General features: G+C 47.2%; 1 protein-coding gene across 1 annotated transcript in view; it reads left to right on the top strand.

Moving 5' to 3' along the window:
• Nucleotides 1-13,824, top strand: part of LOC146189345 (equilibrative nucleoside transporter 4-like) — a 142,344-nt gene that overhangs the window by 113,503 nt on the left and 15,017 nt on the right. Inside the window, exon 7 of the mRNA XM_084605244.1 lies at nucleotides 435-697. Coding sequence (XP_084461370.1) covers nucleotides 435-697 — 263 coding nt within the window. The remainder of the gene's footprint in view (nucleotides 1-434; nucleotides 698-13,824) is intronic.

Raw genomic sequence — 13,824 nt, 5'->3', positions numbered from 1 at the left:
AGCACACGACGCCTTGTCTCCACCGAAAAGCCGAGGCCGAGATTCGATCCCGCATCTTTCGGCAGAGCAGTCCAGTGCCCTGACCACTGCACGACCGCGGCGGGGCTCGTCGGCGGGTTGCGTTACGTATTGATATCATGCTAAAATGCAGGAGGCGACAACTCGAGTTTCTGGTCCCAGGTGGGTGGGTGGTGTGTAAATCGAACTGTCCAGGACCCTTCGATGGCATTGAATAAGACACGCTATTCTTAGATCCTCAAACGTCATGCAGGGGCATCCGTGTGACTTGGTTACATCGAGTATTTATCAATGTCTATTCCGGCTAATTTTTAGATAACTGGAGAAATTGACGATGCCGCGTCATACCTGTAGAGAGGGAACTTAAGTGTCCCCCAGAAAATTTCCCTATTTTGAGCGTGCTTTCATTTTTACAGCCGTGGCGGCTACATCACGGATGACACTACGCGCAGCTTGTGGAGTGGCCGCCTCTCGGCGTCACTAGGGGGCTCCAGCGAGGCTGGCTCCTGTGGCCCACCTTCACGGAGAGGCCTAGCGGGATCAGCCACCGCCGGAACCGTGGAGGACGACGCGCCCAGCTCGATCCGGAAGGGCGTCAACTACCGGGTCCAGGACGTGGTTGTGCGCATGCGGAAGAGGGCGCACGCCAGGCCACCCAGGCTCTGGAGCGGCATCAAGCGTGAGTGCTCTACCCAACATGCTCTTTAAACCGAGTTAAGGAGCGATAGCCAAATGGGAGGCGACAAATACTTTTCGAATACTTTTCGAAGCTGCATTTGTCAGCTCAAATCATTCAATAGCACGCGATTAGGGGCAGAAAAATGATTTTGAAACTGCGCGTAATTTCAAATTTGGATGCAGAGAGTTCTTGGATTTCAGTGACTAGCGCCATCTCTTGGCCGGTAGTAGCGAACACCGTTTTACTGAATGGAGATGTATTAACTTGTAAATTTTAGCCAACTGTAGAGCCTCGACAGAGTCTTTTTCTTTGGAGCAAAATTTTTCATATGAGACACTTCCCGCGCCCTTATCATTTCCGGTGGCCCTAAAAGCTCAATGACGTTTAGAAACATTCGAAATTTCCATAGAAATTTTTGTCTTCCTTTGCGACACGGCATAACATGAATTTATATATATATATATATATATATATATATATATATATATATATATATATATATATATATATATATATATATATATATATATATATATATATATATATATATATATATATACAGTCGTGCCCCGTTAATATGACCCCCGTTAATATGGACGACCCGAATGATGGACAGTTTTTCTGGGGACGAAACCTTTTCAATGTATTTATACCTCGTTAATATGGAAACTCACTGTCCGGACAATGGACAGGGGAAGAATGCACGCGCCCCACTTGGGTCCATGTATTTTTGTCTCGTTAATATGGCCAGTGCTTGAAAAAAAAAGCAGAGGAGTCTGAACGCAAGTTAAAGAAGGGCACGCCGCCCGCGAACCTCCGCGACAGCCGATACGGCGGGATGCCTGAACGAGTTCTGTGGGGTTGCAAAGAACCAAAGCGGGCGTGTCGCCGTTCTAAGAGAGGGGGAGCAAAAGAGCAGAGAAGAACGTACACAGCAAACCGAGGGTCAACGTAAGAAAGACCTCGAAAGGGGGGAACCAGGAGATTTCTGGGTGCAGCGGAAGTGCCGCCGCAGTCGGGAAAACAGCAACATGTGGTTGCAATAAATTCTGCTGAACGTGAACAGAGAGGCCGGTAAAAGCGTAATAAAGAAATGACAGGAAGAAAGACAAGTGCTTACAGTGGCGGTGGGAACTGAAGTTTTCTTTCCCAAAGCGCAATATGTGTTCCATGAAGCCGTTAACGCTTTTCGGTGAGAGTTAAGAACTTAAGACACACTCACAAAGTAGAGCGACAAAAGAAAGGCGACGAACGAACACGCAACCGGGACCGGGCGTCCCGTCCTGGACGCGCTTCCCTCTCATGCTCCTGGTTTTCGTCCCTGTTACGCTGCCGAACTGCCAAACTATGCACACTAAGCGGTCCGTATGTCGGCTTCGCTTTGAGTCAACGATGTGGCCTTGACAAGGTCTGAGCTCTTCGTAGTCGGCTAGCCGTCGTTCTAAACTATACTTCAGCTTGCAGTGTTTGTTTTATGGGAACACATAAAAACGGCGCCAAGAAGATGGGATGTTCGATAACCCTCTGCATAGCAGCTTGCCAACTTGACTCCCTTGCTTCCTTACAGAAACAGTACAAGGCAAAAAAAGAATCAGAAGAACGAAAAGGCAGAAAGGTTAACTAGGCAAAAAAGTGCACAGCATCAGGAACCTGTAACCCTCAACTTGAGTCTGGCTTTTGGCATGGCGGGAGTTAAACGCAAAAGAATAGAGCTGAACGCAGGCGCGAAGAAATCTGTGAATATAAGCGGCGGTAAAAGCCATCTCAGTCAATCCAAGCTGCGAGGGACAAGTATCGACAGCTCAGCTGTTTCCTCGCCTCAGGAGAATATCAAGCAGCTACTTAGCGGCTACTTTGCTCAGTGAAGAGGCCATTTTGGAAGTGGCGGTGAGTAAAGAATCAGACGCTGATTCATCGGCCAGTGAGGAGTTCGTGCTCGAAGGTTCGACCAACACAAAGCCCAACATCACGGATGTCATGGTAAGCGAGTCGCTTCAGACTGCACTACAATTTTTCGAAGACGACAATGGCAAGGATAATGCACTCAAAATTGCCGGTGTTCTGTGAAATTGTGAGTCCAGTGCGCACCGTTATGTATAAAAGCAGTCGTTAATTACAATTCTCTTTTCTCAATAAAATCCCTTTTTGTTTTTATTCATGACTCGTTATTATGGATGACTCGCTTTATGGACAGTTTTGGTCGGAAACCAAAGTGTACATATTAACGAGGCACAACTGTATATATATATATATATATATATATATATATATATATATAGACGAGCATCGCAAAAAATAGTTATTGGCATACTTTCGCCACGATCCCCAGCGCTTTCTTTCCTTCTTTCTTTCTTTGATTGCTTATTTTTCGCTTCCGGTAGCTTGCCATGACTTCACAGAGGAGGAAGCGCCATCATTGGTCGATTGCGATAAACGAACAAAGAAAAGCACAGTCTGTGTGCTTTGCGTGGAATCAGTTGTTTTCTCTGACGACGACCCCTAGAATTCTGGTCACGACAACTCGGCGCCAGTAAGATGCAATACCCAACCACGTCGTCTTGCACAAGAGCTCGCATCGGTCATTAAACACGCGCATCATTGTTTAATGCCAGCAACCTTTTCTAGGAATTAAGGTTAATTCCGAGAGCGTCACTCGGCTTTGAACGCGTAAGATCAACAATGAGGCGGGGGAATGCACTCATCCCTGTCTTTATGACGACTGCCGAGAGGCTTTTTAGCCGCCCGCTGTGCAGAGTTGCTTGTCCAAACAGTGTCCGCCTGCCTCTCTTCCTCTGCTGTGACCAAAGCGGGGATATGTACGAGTAGTTGGGGAGGGAGCGATGGAGTTAGGGAGGACTAACATACACTCCAACCGGTGACGAGGACCCCGTAGGCATCTCTCTCAATCGTGCCGGCGTGCATCGATATCGATATGCGCAAACAGCGGGCAGAGTTTTGAGAGGAAGGCGTGCTAGAGCAGCTGGGACATTTCCCAACAGGCGTCCCCAAAGAGCGTGGGAAGGAGGCGGGAGAAGGGATAGAAGGACCGCCTGGATACGCAGATGAGGCCCGGCCGTTTCTGCTGGTTCGACTTTTTGTCTTACGGCGAGCGCACGGCGGCGCGGTATGTTGCGTTGGAAAACAGAGTCTTCGCTGGAAGGAAGCCCGCTGACTTCTAAAGAAATGGCGTCGCGGCGAATGCAGGAAACCCAAGTGGAGGGACAAGAAAGGAGGCCAGAAATGAGGCCACCTTGTGGCCTCTGGTGCATAGCGAATGGGTAGCGGTGCGAGAGCTAGTCTTAGAAGTCGGAGCGTGGCGGGATGTTGATTCACTACTTCGTTCGGAGTGTACAAATTGAGTAGCCGACGTTTTGTGAGGTCGACTTGTTTCCGGTGTATATTCCTGCCGAAGTCGATTGGTATACGCTGTGCAATAGGATTTTATAATCGAGAATTGTACTGCTGTGGGCATCTCTTTATTCAAACTGATGTTTTGGTGCTGATGATCGATGAATCACTGAGCTTCTGTTCTGGAATATATGCGGAAAGTTACGGTGTTGCAGAGCAATTAACCGTACTGAAAAAATTTTATGAGGAAATAACCTCACATTTTGTCACACAATCTAACTCAATTCTCATAAGAAATCACATACAAATCGCATATAATTGCGTAAGATCTCATAGCTTCTTGTATAATATCATAGACTATGTGCAATATTTTATTATAATGATGTCCACCGTATGAGAGTCTGTGCGATTTGATGAGATTTTGTGAGATTATTTCCCGGGACAACTTTTGGTTTTTCAGTAAGCCGCCGCGTTTACTTGCCCGTTTTGTCCTCCATGTGTATTTGTAGAACATTGATATTAGTGTTCCTCTAGCACCCTAATAATTCGAATTTAACTTCGTCTAGTACATAGGTGTCTCTGATATTACATTTTGCGCTAATTATGGAACTTGCACCCTATGGTGCTCTCATCTGCCTTATGCCCTGTTTTTCTGAAAAAAAAAAAGAATGTCGCGTGATTCACACTGAACCAGTATTTAATCAATCAAACAGCATTACACTGAAATACGCTTTAAGAGTTCCAGCCGCGCACGCATCTTCGTGATCAATGCGAACAGCGAACAAGCGGTGTGGCCAAGCGTCAAGCGGATCCACCTCGAAGGTTGGTAGTCAAGCGTAGAAATTGACTGTATTTGCAAAACTCTTCACGCCTATAATTTGCGGCAGTTTGGTTAGGTTTGATTTATGGAGTCTAATATTCCTAAGCGACCCAGGCTATGAGAGATACCCTAATGGAGGGCTTCGAAATTTGCGACCACCTTCGCAGTTTGCGCTAGTGATCTGTTCTTGAGTGAAGTCAGTGAAATTGCTGTATATTCGCCGAAGGCGATATCCGCCAATATGATCTGACACAGTCCGCTAAGCACATTTTTATGCAGTTCGAAGAAGGTCATTCAAGGAGGACACAGACTCCCTGCTGAGCCACAAAACAGCAATGAGTATGCATAGCGAAATAACAAACTGGGTTTATTGAGTCTGATTGCTAACTCTCATGCCTAACCTAGAAATCTTGCTCTTCTTGATCAGGATTAAACTTTTGGTCAATTTTCAGCAGAACGCGCGTCTCTTGGTACTCGAAGAGACGAAATATGACACAGCTCCCAGTCGATAAAAAACTACTGAACTGTGTCAAAAATACGACAAAATATCCTGTAGTTCTGTCGTAACCATCAGATTTTTCTGAAGTTCTGTAGTACTTTTCTGTAGTACTGTAGTTTTTCTATACTATATTTCTGTTGTCTGTAGTTCTGAAGCACTTTTCTATTGTAACTATTGAAATTTCTGATGTTACTAAAGAATGTTCTGTTGTCACAACAGGTTTCCCGTCAAAAACCGCGCAGAAAGTTTGTCGTAACATCAGAAAATGTTTTGTAGTTTTTTTCGACTGGGCTATACCTGATCCACGCTAAGAGCTGCTTCTATTGCGAGACGTTCTGTGCGGTATTTCCTTTAAGAAGAGCGAATAACTTTGCTTTCTTTCAAATTGAGTGGGAAGGAATGTTTTCATTTTCCCTTAATTTACAGGCTGTGAGAAAGAGGAGCTTATATCGCTAGGCAGTCTTGGCTAGATGTTCTTTTGCTGTTATAGAAATGAACTAGTTAAGTAAACGTTGTGCACTTGACACCTAGGGCTACATCAAAGTTGAACACCAGTAAAGACTGTGCTTGGTATAGACGCTGTTTTAAAACTTTAAAGAGAGCGTGCAGCGCAGGCTCAAATTAGAGACAAACGCAGATGTACAAACACACATTTACGGATAGATGGGCTCACACGCGAATGCGTACAGAAATGAACGGGCGCACTCCTGTAACACACAAGCATAGGCATGCACACAAATGCAAAATACGAACACTCAAAACATTCACTTACACAAAAGGCCACACAAACAAGCGCGCCAACAAACGCTGGGAACAGACCGAGCTCAGAGCTTGCGAGAGGGAAAAAAAAACGTGTCGCGTCGTCTTTCGTCGCGCTGTCGCCTAGCAACGAGACGCCACGATCCTCTAGCCGGACTCGCAGAATCTCGGCTTGCCGTCACAGACGCCTGAGGGCGAGAGCTCCTTGATTGAGGAAGGGAGGGCGGGATATGCTAGGGCGTCTTCTTCTCAGTTCCCGTCCATGCAAATTGGCCGCATTGAGTCGCAAGCACGTGCGATGGCTCTGTGGTGCGCGACCTGGCAGGCATTCGCCCTACTCCACCTCGCCTTCCACTCTTGCCCGATCCTCCTCCCTACCTCCTACCGCGGCGAGTCCATGCCTCCACTTCCTTGAAATACCGCTCGTGCGTGTTTTTGAGACGAGGCGTATAAACTGCTGCTGGGTGGAGTACGGAAACGGAAAAGCATTCCTGGTCGGTGCCTACGTCTCCCTGGGCGACAGTGCACACGAATCGGCGGAATCCTTGTTTGGGATCCGTCTGGACGCTTATGGGAGTGGTTGGCCCACCGTTCTTCAATGGAGTGTGCTTCACGGTGCGGTGCACTATATGTAGTTGAACGGAATGAAAGCAGACTGAGGAGGATGGACGAGTAGGCATCGCTGGAGGTTCGCTCTATAATGAGGTGTTTGTGGGCGAGACATTGCAGGAATGCGGACCTATTTAATTATGCCTGCAAGCTGGCGCCTCTCGTCGCCTGTTTTATGAGCGCAAACAGCGTATTAAGCAGCTAGATTACGCTTGGGTTAAGAGACTCATTATTTATTTAACCTGTTGTTCCCTGAGTGCTTCAGGCGTTGGATTTATGTTTGACTTTCCATTCGGGCGCGGTGGATCAAGCTTATATTTAAGCTTTAACTGCCCTGAACGGTACTCTCTCTATGCGCCAGTGCAATGCCCGAATGATGATGAGGTTTTAAATACCAAACTACCACTCAGGGCATCACCTTCATGGCACTCTAAGAAATGTTTTAGAGTTTATGGGTCACGTATTTTTCCTTTCCCATGCATGTCGCTATTCACATGAGTTTTGTTTCCACACTGGTCAATACGGTCCCGACTGCATTGATGTAAATAAGTTTCTTTGGGGACGAATCCGAATAAATGTGCAATGGGGAAGAGTTGTTAACAGCGTCTATCGCGGCTCGCGAATAGCGATTTGCAATAGCTACTGTGAGTTCATAAAAAAAATGAACTTTTTATTCAGGTTAAGCTTATCAGGCACGAAGAAATATCGCCTTATTTTGCTGCATCAATGACAAAGCGTTGCACTATACCTGTTCTGCAAGGAGGCAGTTTGGAAGTCATCGCTCAGAATAGTACCAAGTTGTTTTACTTTAAAATACAGAAATCAATCGCTGTGACGATTTCGGGCTTGGAAAAGCCAAATACACAAACTATTCGGTATGAGGAGTATTTTGGCAGTGCAGCGGTGGTGCTAAGAATATATCGCAAAGTGACTATATAGACATTGCAAAGCCTATAATAGTAACTCTAATGAGAATTTACGGCCCTGACTGCCCTCGTGCACGCACGCACGCACGCACGCACGCGCACACACACACACACACACACACACACACACACACACACACACACACACACACACACACACACACACACACACACACACACACACACACACACACACACACACACACACACACACACACACACACACACACATACACACACACACCACACACACACACACACACACACACACACACACACACACACACACACACACACACACACACACACACACACACACACACACACACACACACACACACACACACACACACACACACACACACACACACACACACACACACACACACACACACACACACACACACACACACACACACACACACACACACACACACACACACACACACACACACACACACACACACACACACACACACACACACACACACACACACACACACACACACACACACACACACACACACACACACACACACACACACACACACACACACACACACACACACACACACACACACACACACACACACACACACACACACACACACACACACACACACACACACACACACACACACACACACACACACACACACACACACACACACACACACACACACACACACACACACACACACACACACACACACACACACACACACACACACACACACACACACACACACACACACACACACACACACACACACACACACACACACACACACACACACACACACACACACACACACACACACACACACACACACACACACACACACACACACACACACACACACACACACACACACACACACACACACACACACACACACACACACACACACACACACACACACACACACACACACACACACACACACACACACACACACACACACACACACACACACACACACACACACACACACACACACACACACACACACACACACACACACACACACACACACACACACACACACACACACACACACACACACACACACACACACACACACACACACACACACACACACACACACACACACACACACACACACACACACACACACACACACACACACACACACACACACACATAGTTTACAAGGTGCACTGTCGAAAAGTCAAGATGTCTACATTTCAGGCGTCAAGCGGATGCTTCTGGCACAGGACCAGGTTAATGGGAGGAATATGGGAGAGGCCGTCGCTTTGCAGTGTGTATGGTCCGGCTGATTATGATGATGGTAGTTAAGAGAAAATTGCTACAACCAGAAATTCATGAAGTAAGTCTGGTGATAAACCTTTCACTGTAATCTATGCCTTAAGGCGGGCTGTGGAACTTGATATCCGGTACAAAAAAATTGCATGGAAGGAAAACCTCTATGCAGCAAGAAAGCTTGACGCGGTCAAATCACGTCGCCACGCGTGATGACGCGGTATAGGCGTTTCTTCCACTTCATCCACATTACACCAGTTAGTATTCCTGCGTTTGTATTCGAACGAGGCTCCCTGCTTGCTCTTTTTCTCTTCATTCAGCAGTTCAGCTGCAGACAACATCCTCAAGCATGTCTCGTATTGCTCGCCTTCTTTGGACAAAAAGAGCAACGAGTATTCGGCATTGCTTCGACGTCCGCGCCAGGCCGGGCGGCACAACGACACGTCTCGGTATGGGCCTCGAAAAAGGCCTTGTTCCTCTCGGATTATTCTCAGACCTGCATTCGGGAATAGACGAGCGTTCAGGGGAAGAGGGCTAGGGATGTCTTTTCCCACTCGAGAGGGGTCCGTGTTATCGGCGCCGAGATCGATGCGAACACGGTGGGGGAGGCGCCGGCTCCCTCCATAATACACGCACACACAAACGCACACATGCGCACAGGCAAAACGCTACCAAGTGAACGGCTCGATAAATAAAATAAGGGACACATATATAAAATAACGCGTGTGCACCGGGTGAGCTGAAAGGGGAAGGGGGGGGGGTGGCATTCAAGCACTCTTTCACGACGACGTCGCCGGTGGTATGTCCCGGCCGAGTCGAGAGTCACGTACCGGCGTTCTCCCTGGTGATGCGCCGACGATGTTTTGAGAGAGCCTTCGTCTCTCGTGGGATTCGTGCGAGAAAAGAAGGAGGTTGAAAGAGAGGAAGGACCTAGTGAAGAAGGGGAGGTTGAAGGTGTGTTTGGAGTGCGCTTGTGCGTGAGCTGGGAGCCTGCCGCCGCCGCTTTTGTCGCTGCTCCTCCTGCTCTTTCGAAGAGCGATGCGATCCTTTGGCGACCTCCGATGCTGCCTTGCCGGTGTACGTGATGCATAAGTAAACCGGCTCCCGCCTTCCCCATTTCTTCACTCTTCCCCTCCCTCCTCCTTTCACACCGTTTCTCCATCGACCCTCGAACGGGAAGCGTGGGCAGAAGAAAGGTGTTGTGTCTCCAGACCAGCGTAGAAAGAGAGAAATAGAGCAATGAAGAAAACATAGAGAGGGACGGAGGTCTGGCGAGACTCTCAAGGAGAAGTACTTTTGGCGCAGGTGGCTTTCACATCTTTCCCGCATTCTTTCATTCTGTCTTACTTTTGCTTACAATGTATTCGTTTCCTTCTTTGCATATCCATCCTTATATCTTCGACTCTGTTCATCACGTTATCGTTTTCTTTGATTTTGGCATTTGTAGAAAACACTGCAGAAATGGACGAGGAGAGGTGTGGACAGCTGGTGATAAGGAGAAAGTAGTGTTCGGGAGGAGATGGTCAATCCACAAATGAGCCATCGAAGAGGTCGTCCATCGGCAGGGGTAGTGCTGGGAGCATTTTCCCCTCTCGGTCCTGGCAAGTCTCCTGTTGTCTTGCACGACAATTTCTTTTGGAGGTCGGAATAGGACATTCCGAAAATCGAAAACGCGAACCCTGTAAAGGACACTTACATTAGCGACAGGCGTGAAAATTCAGTACTGAGTTAAAAGAAAAACGATGTTACGGATAAAAGACAGAGAGAGCTGAGGTATAGGTGTCATGGCAGGAAGTACCCCAAGACTGACTTCGCCTGGTTAGTAAGCAGCTTTAATGTTAAGAGTAGACGGCACCGATTTCTTTTTTTTAGATAACCAAATGACATCTTCTCAAAGCTTATTGTTCGGAATGTTCATTCACGCCATTATGAAAGGCACCTTGCAATCGGCATGACGTCACGTTTCGTAATGGGCGGCTCGAAATACTTTAGACGACAGCACGAGGCGCTCCCTGGTGACCAACTTTCTAGTTAAGCAAGTAGGATGTCTTGAATGGCCATTCGAAAGCTGAAATCAGAACAGGACGCAGAATGGTACTTGCAAGGTTTGAAGATATCCGAGATTGGATCACAAAATAAACAGAAGTCCGCCTGACAGAAATAAAACACACACACACACACACACACACACACACACACACACACACACACACACACACACACACACACACACACACACACACACACACACACACACACACACACACACACACACACACACACACACACACACACACACACACACACACACACACACACACACACACACACACACACACACACACACACACACACACACACACACACACACACACACACACACACACACACACACACACACACACACACACACACACACACACACACACACACACACACACACACACACACACACACACACACACACACACACACACACACACACACACACACACACACACACACACACACACACACACACACACACACACACACACACACACACACACACACACACACACACACACACACACACACACACACACACACACACACACACACACACACACACACACACACACACACACACACACACACACACACACACACACACACACACACACACACACACACACACACACACACACACACACACACACACACACACACACACACACACACACACACACACACACACACACACACACACACACACACACACACACACACACACACACACACACACACACACACACACACACACACACACACACACACACACACACACACACACACACACACACACACACACACACACACACACACACACACACACACATGTATATATATATGTACTTGGATTGATCTCGGTGCTTCCTTTACACAGAGAATCCTGTCTGCCGCCACTGTTCGCCCGTATTTTTTACTTGTTAATAAAACTTCCGTAAGCTGTTTCCGGGTTAAGCTACGCGTTTGCTATTTTCATGCTGGGGCGAGCATTGCTGAAGAACGACATGCTCGAGGGAGAAGAGCTGCGCCTGTCGTTCCGCAAAATACTTTTTTTTTTTTCCATTGTAGTAAGAACTCGGGCGCTTTCATAATCTCACTAGCTAATTTGAACGGCGCTTACGTGGCAGCCGGTTAGCGTGGTACTTAAATAACTTTAAGCCTGCGCGCTACTTCAGAACATGCTTGAAAATAGACACAAGAAACTAACACAACGCTTGCTTTGAGCGCACGTGGCTTTTCCATTTGCCCGGTGTCTGCGCATTTCACCCGCTTAATGTGTTCGTTCACAGCGTTTGCCCGTGTCGGCTGGAACGGACAGTTCCTCGTTTGTGGTTCAAGGCACGCACTCTTTCACTTGCTCTAGACTACCGCCCTTTTAATAGGGTACGGACTTGGAGTATAAAAGTTAAATCAAATAAACTGCAATGTACAAGACCGGAGCAGTTTCGCGCGCTAGTTTTGACAGAGATGCGTGCAGGGAGCGTCGCGAAAAACGCTCCTCCGGTTTTCTTTGTGATCTCGTCAAGGAATGGTTTTCACAGTGATTGTTTCTACCGTGTGCTCTCAAGCAGGTTACTGCGCTCAACCATTCGGTAAAATTGTTATGGTTACATCCTCTACATCCTACGTTTTCCCGTATAAACTAGTTCGGTGCAGAAAAACCTTGAAATGGTTGAAGTTAGACATGCTTTAAAAGATGTCCTTCCTTTGGCTGTATCTTTTCGTGCGTCCCGGTGCGGCGCTGTACCGCCTCTATCGCATTAGTCTGTAGCACTCAAGTAGTACTTACTGTTCGAGGGAATAACATGGAACTCCTCTGAGGCAGTTAGTTTCTTTAGCTTCTCGCAGATAATACTCGCGTCGGAGCGTAGCTCAAATGGTATAAAACCGTGCAGGCAAATGCGGCTTGCCACGGGCAGAGAAGCTGCATAATCTTCTTCTTAATCAGTTAAACAGCATGCCGCTCATGCTCTCAAAACAAGTCTGATCAAGCTAGCGAAGGCTGGTAGAGGCGTATTCTTCAGCCGGCATGCCCAGAACAGGGAGGAAAGGACATAAAATAACAAAATAAGAGCACGACTTGTTTGATGCGCGAGTGAATGAGGGCGAGAAAGTTTCAGTAAAAATGTACGTTATCCCTCCCCCCCCCCCCCCCCCCCCCCCCCCCCCCCCCCCGCCTGTGTTATTTTCTGCCGACGAGAATGTTTCTAGAGTGTAAATAATACCACAATACGCATCTTTTCTAAACATGAAGTTTTCCGTAAATCTGCGCTTGAGGCAAAATAGTAGGTTATTTTGAAGGAAGAGATCCGTACACGTGATTGGGAGTCTGAAAAGGAGGCTCACTTTCCCTTCAGGGAAGCTGAAAGTTTTGCAACACTTCACAAACTCGATGGCGGCCTTATTAGTACGAGTTTGTTCAGAGACTTATATGTGCTGAATGCTAATTGGTATGCTTGTTCATGTTATCAGGGTTTTCGATGATGAATTCACTTTGATAGCACCCAGCTTCTGGCGAGAAATCTTTATCACACAAGCGATATTTATTCGCATAAGGAATGGTGAAATATCCATTTACCAAGCAATTCGCTTCTGTTAATACGACCGCCAGACGGCAAGAAAAGGGAGGGGGCGAGTGACTTGTAATCGATATATAATATACCCAGTGGTGCCGGGAATCGAACGTTGCGCCTGCCGCATGCGAACCGGTTGCCTAAGGGACTAGGCAACAGCCGGGGTATTAGAAATTCTAAAATGTGGTCTCAGGGAGCGAACATTTGAGAACAAGAAACCTTTGGAAGCTTCCTTAAATGAATATAGCAATAGAATTGG

This window comes from Amblyomma maculatum, chromosome 5 (assembly GCF_055883805.1).
Source record: "Amblyomma maculatum isolate TAMU_Amacu chromosome 5, ASM5588380v1, whole genome shotgun sequence".
NCBI lineage: Eukaryota > Metazoa > Arthropoda > Arachnida > Ixodida > Ixodidae > Amblyomma > Amblyomma maculatum.
The sequence above is the reverse complement of the archived record's forward strand: the minus strand, read 5'-3'. Positions and strand labels throughout refer to the sequence as shown.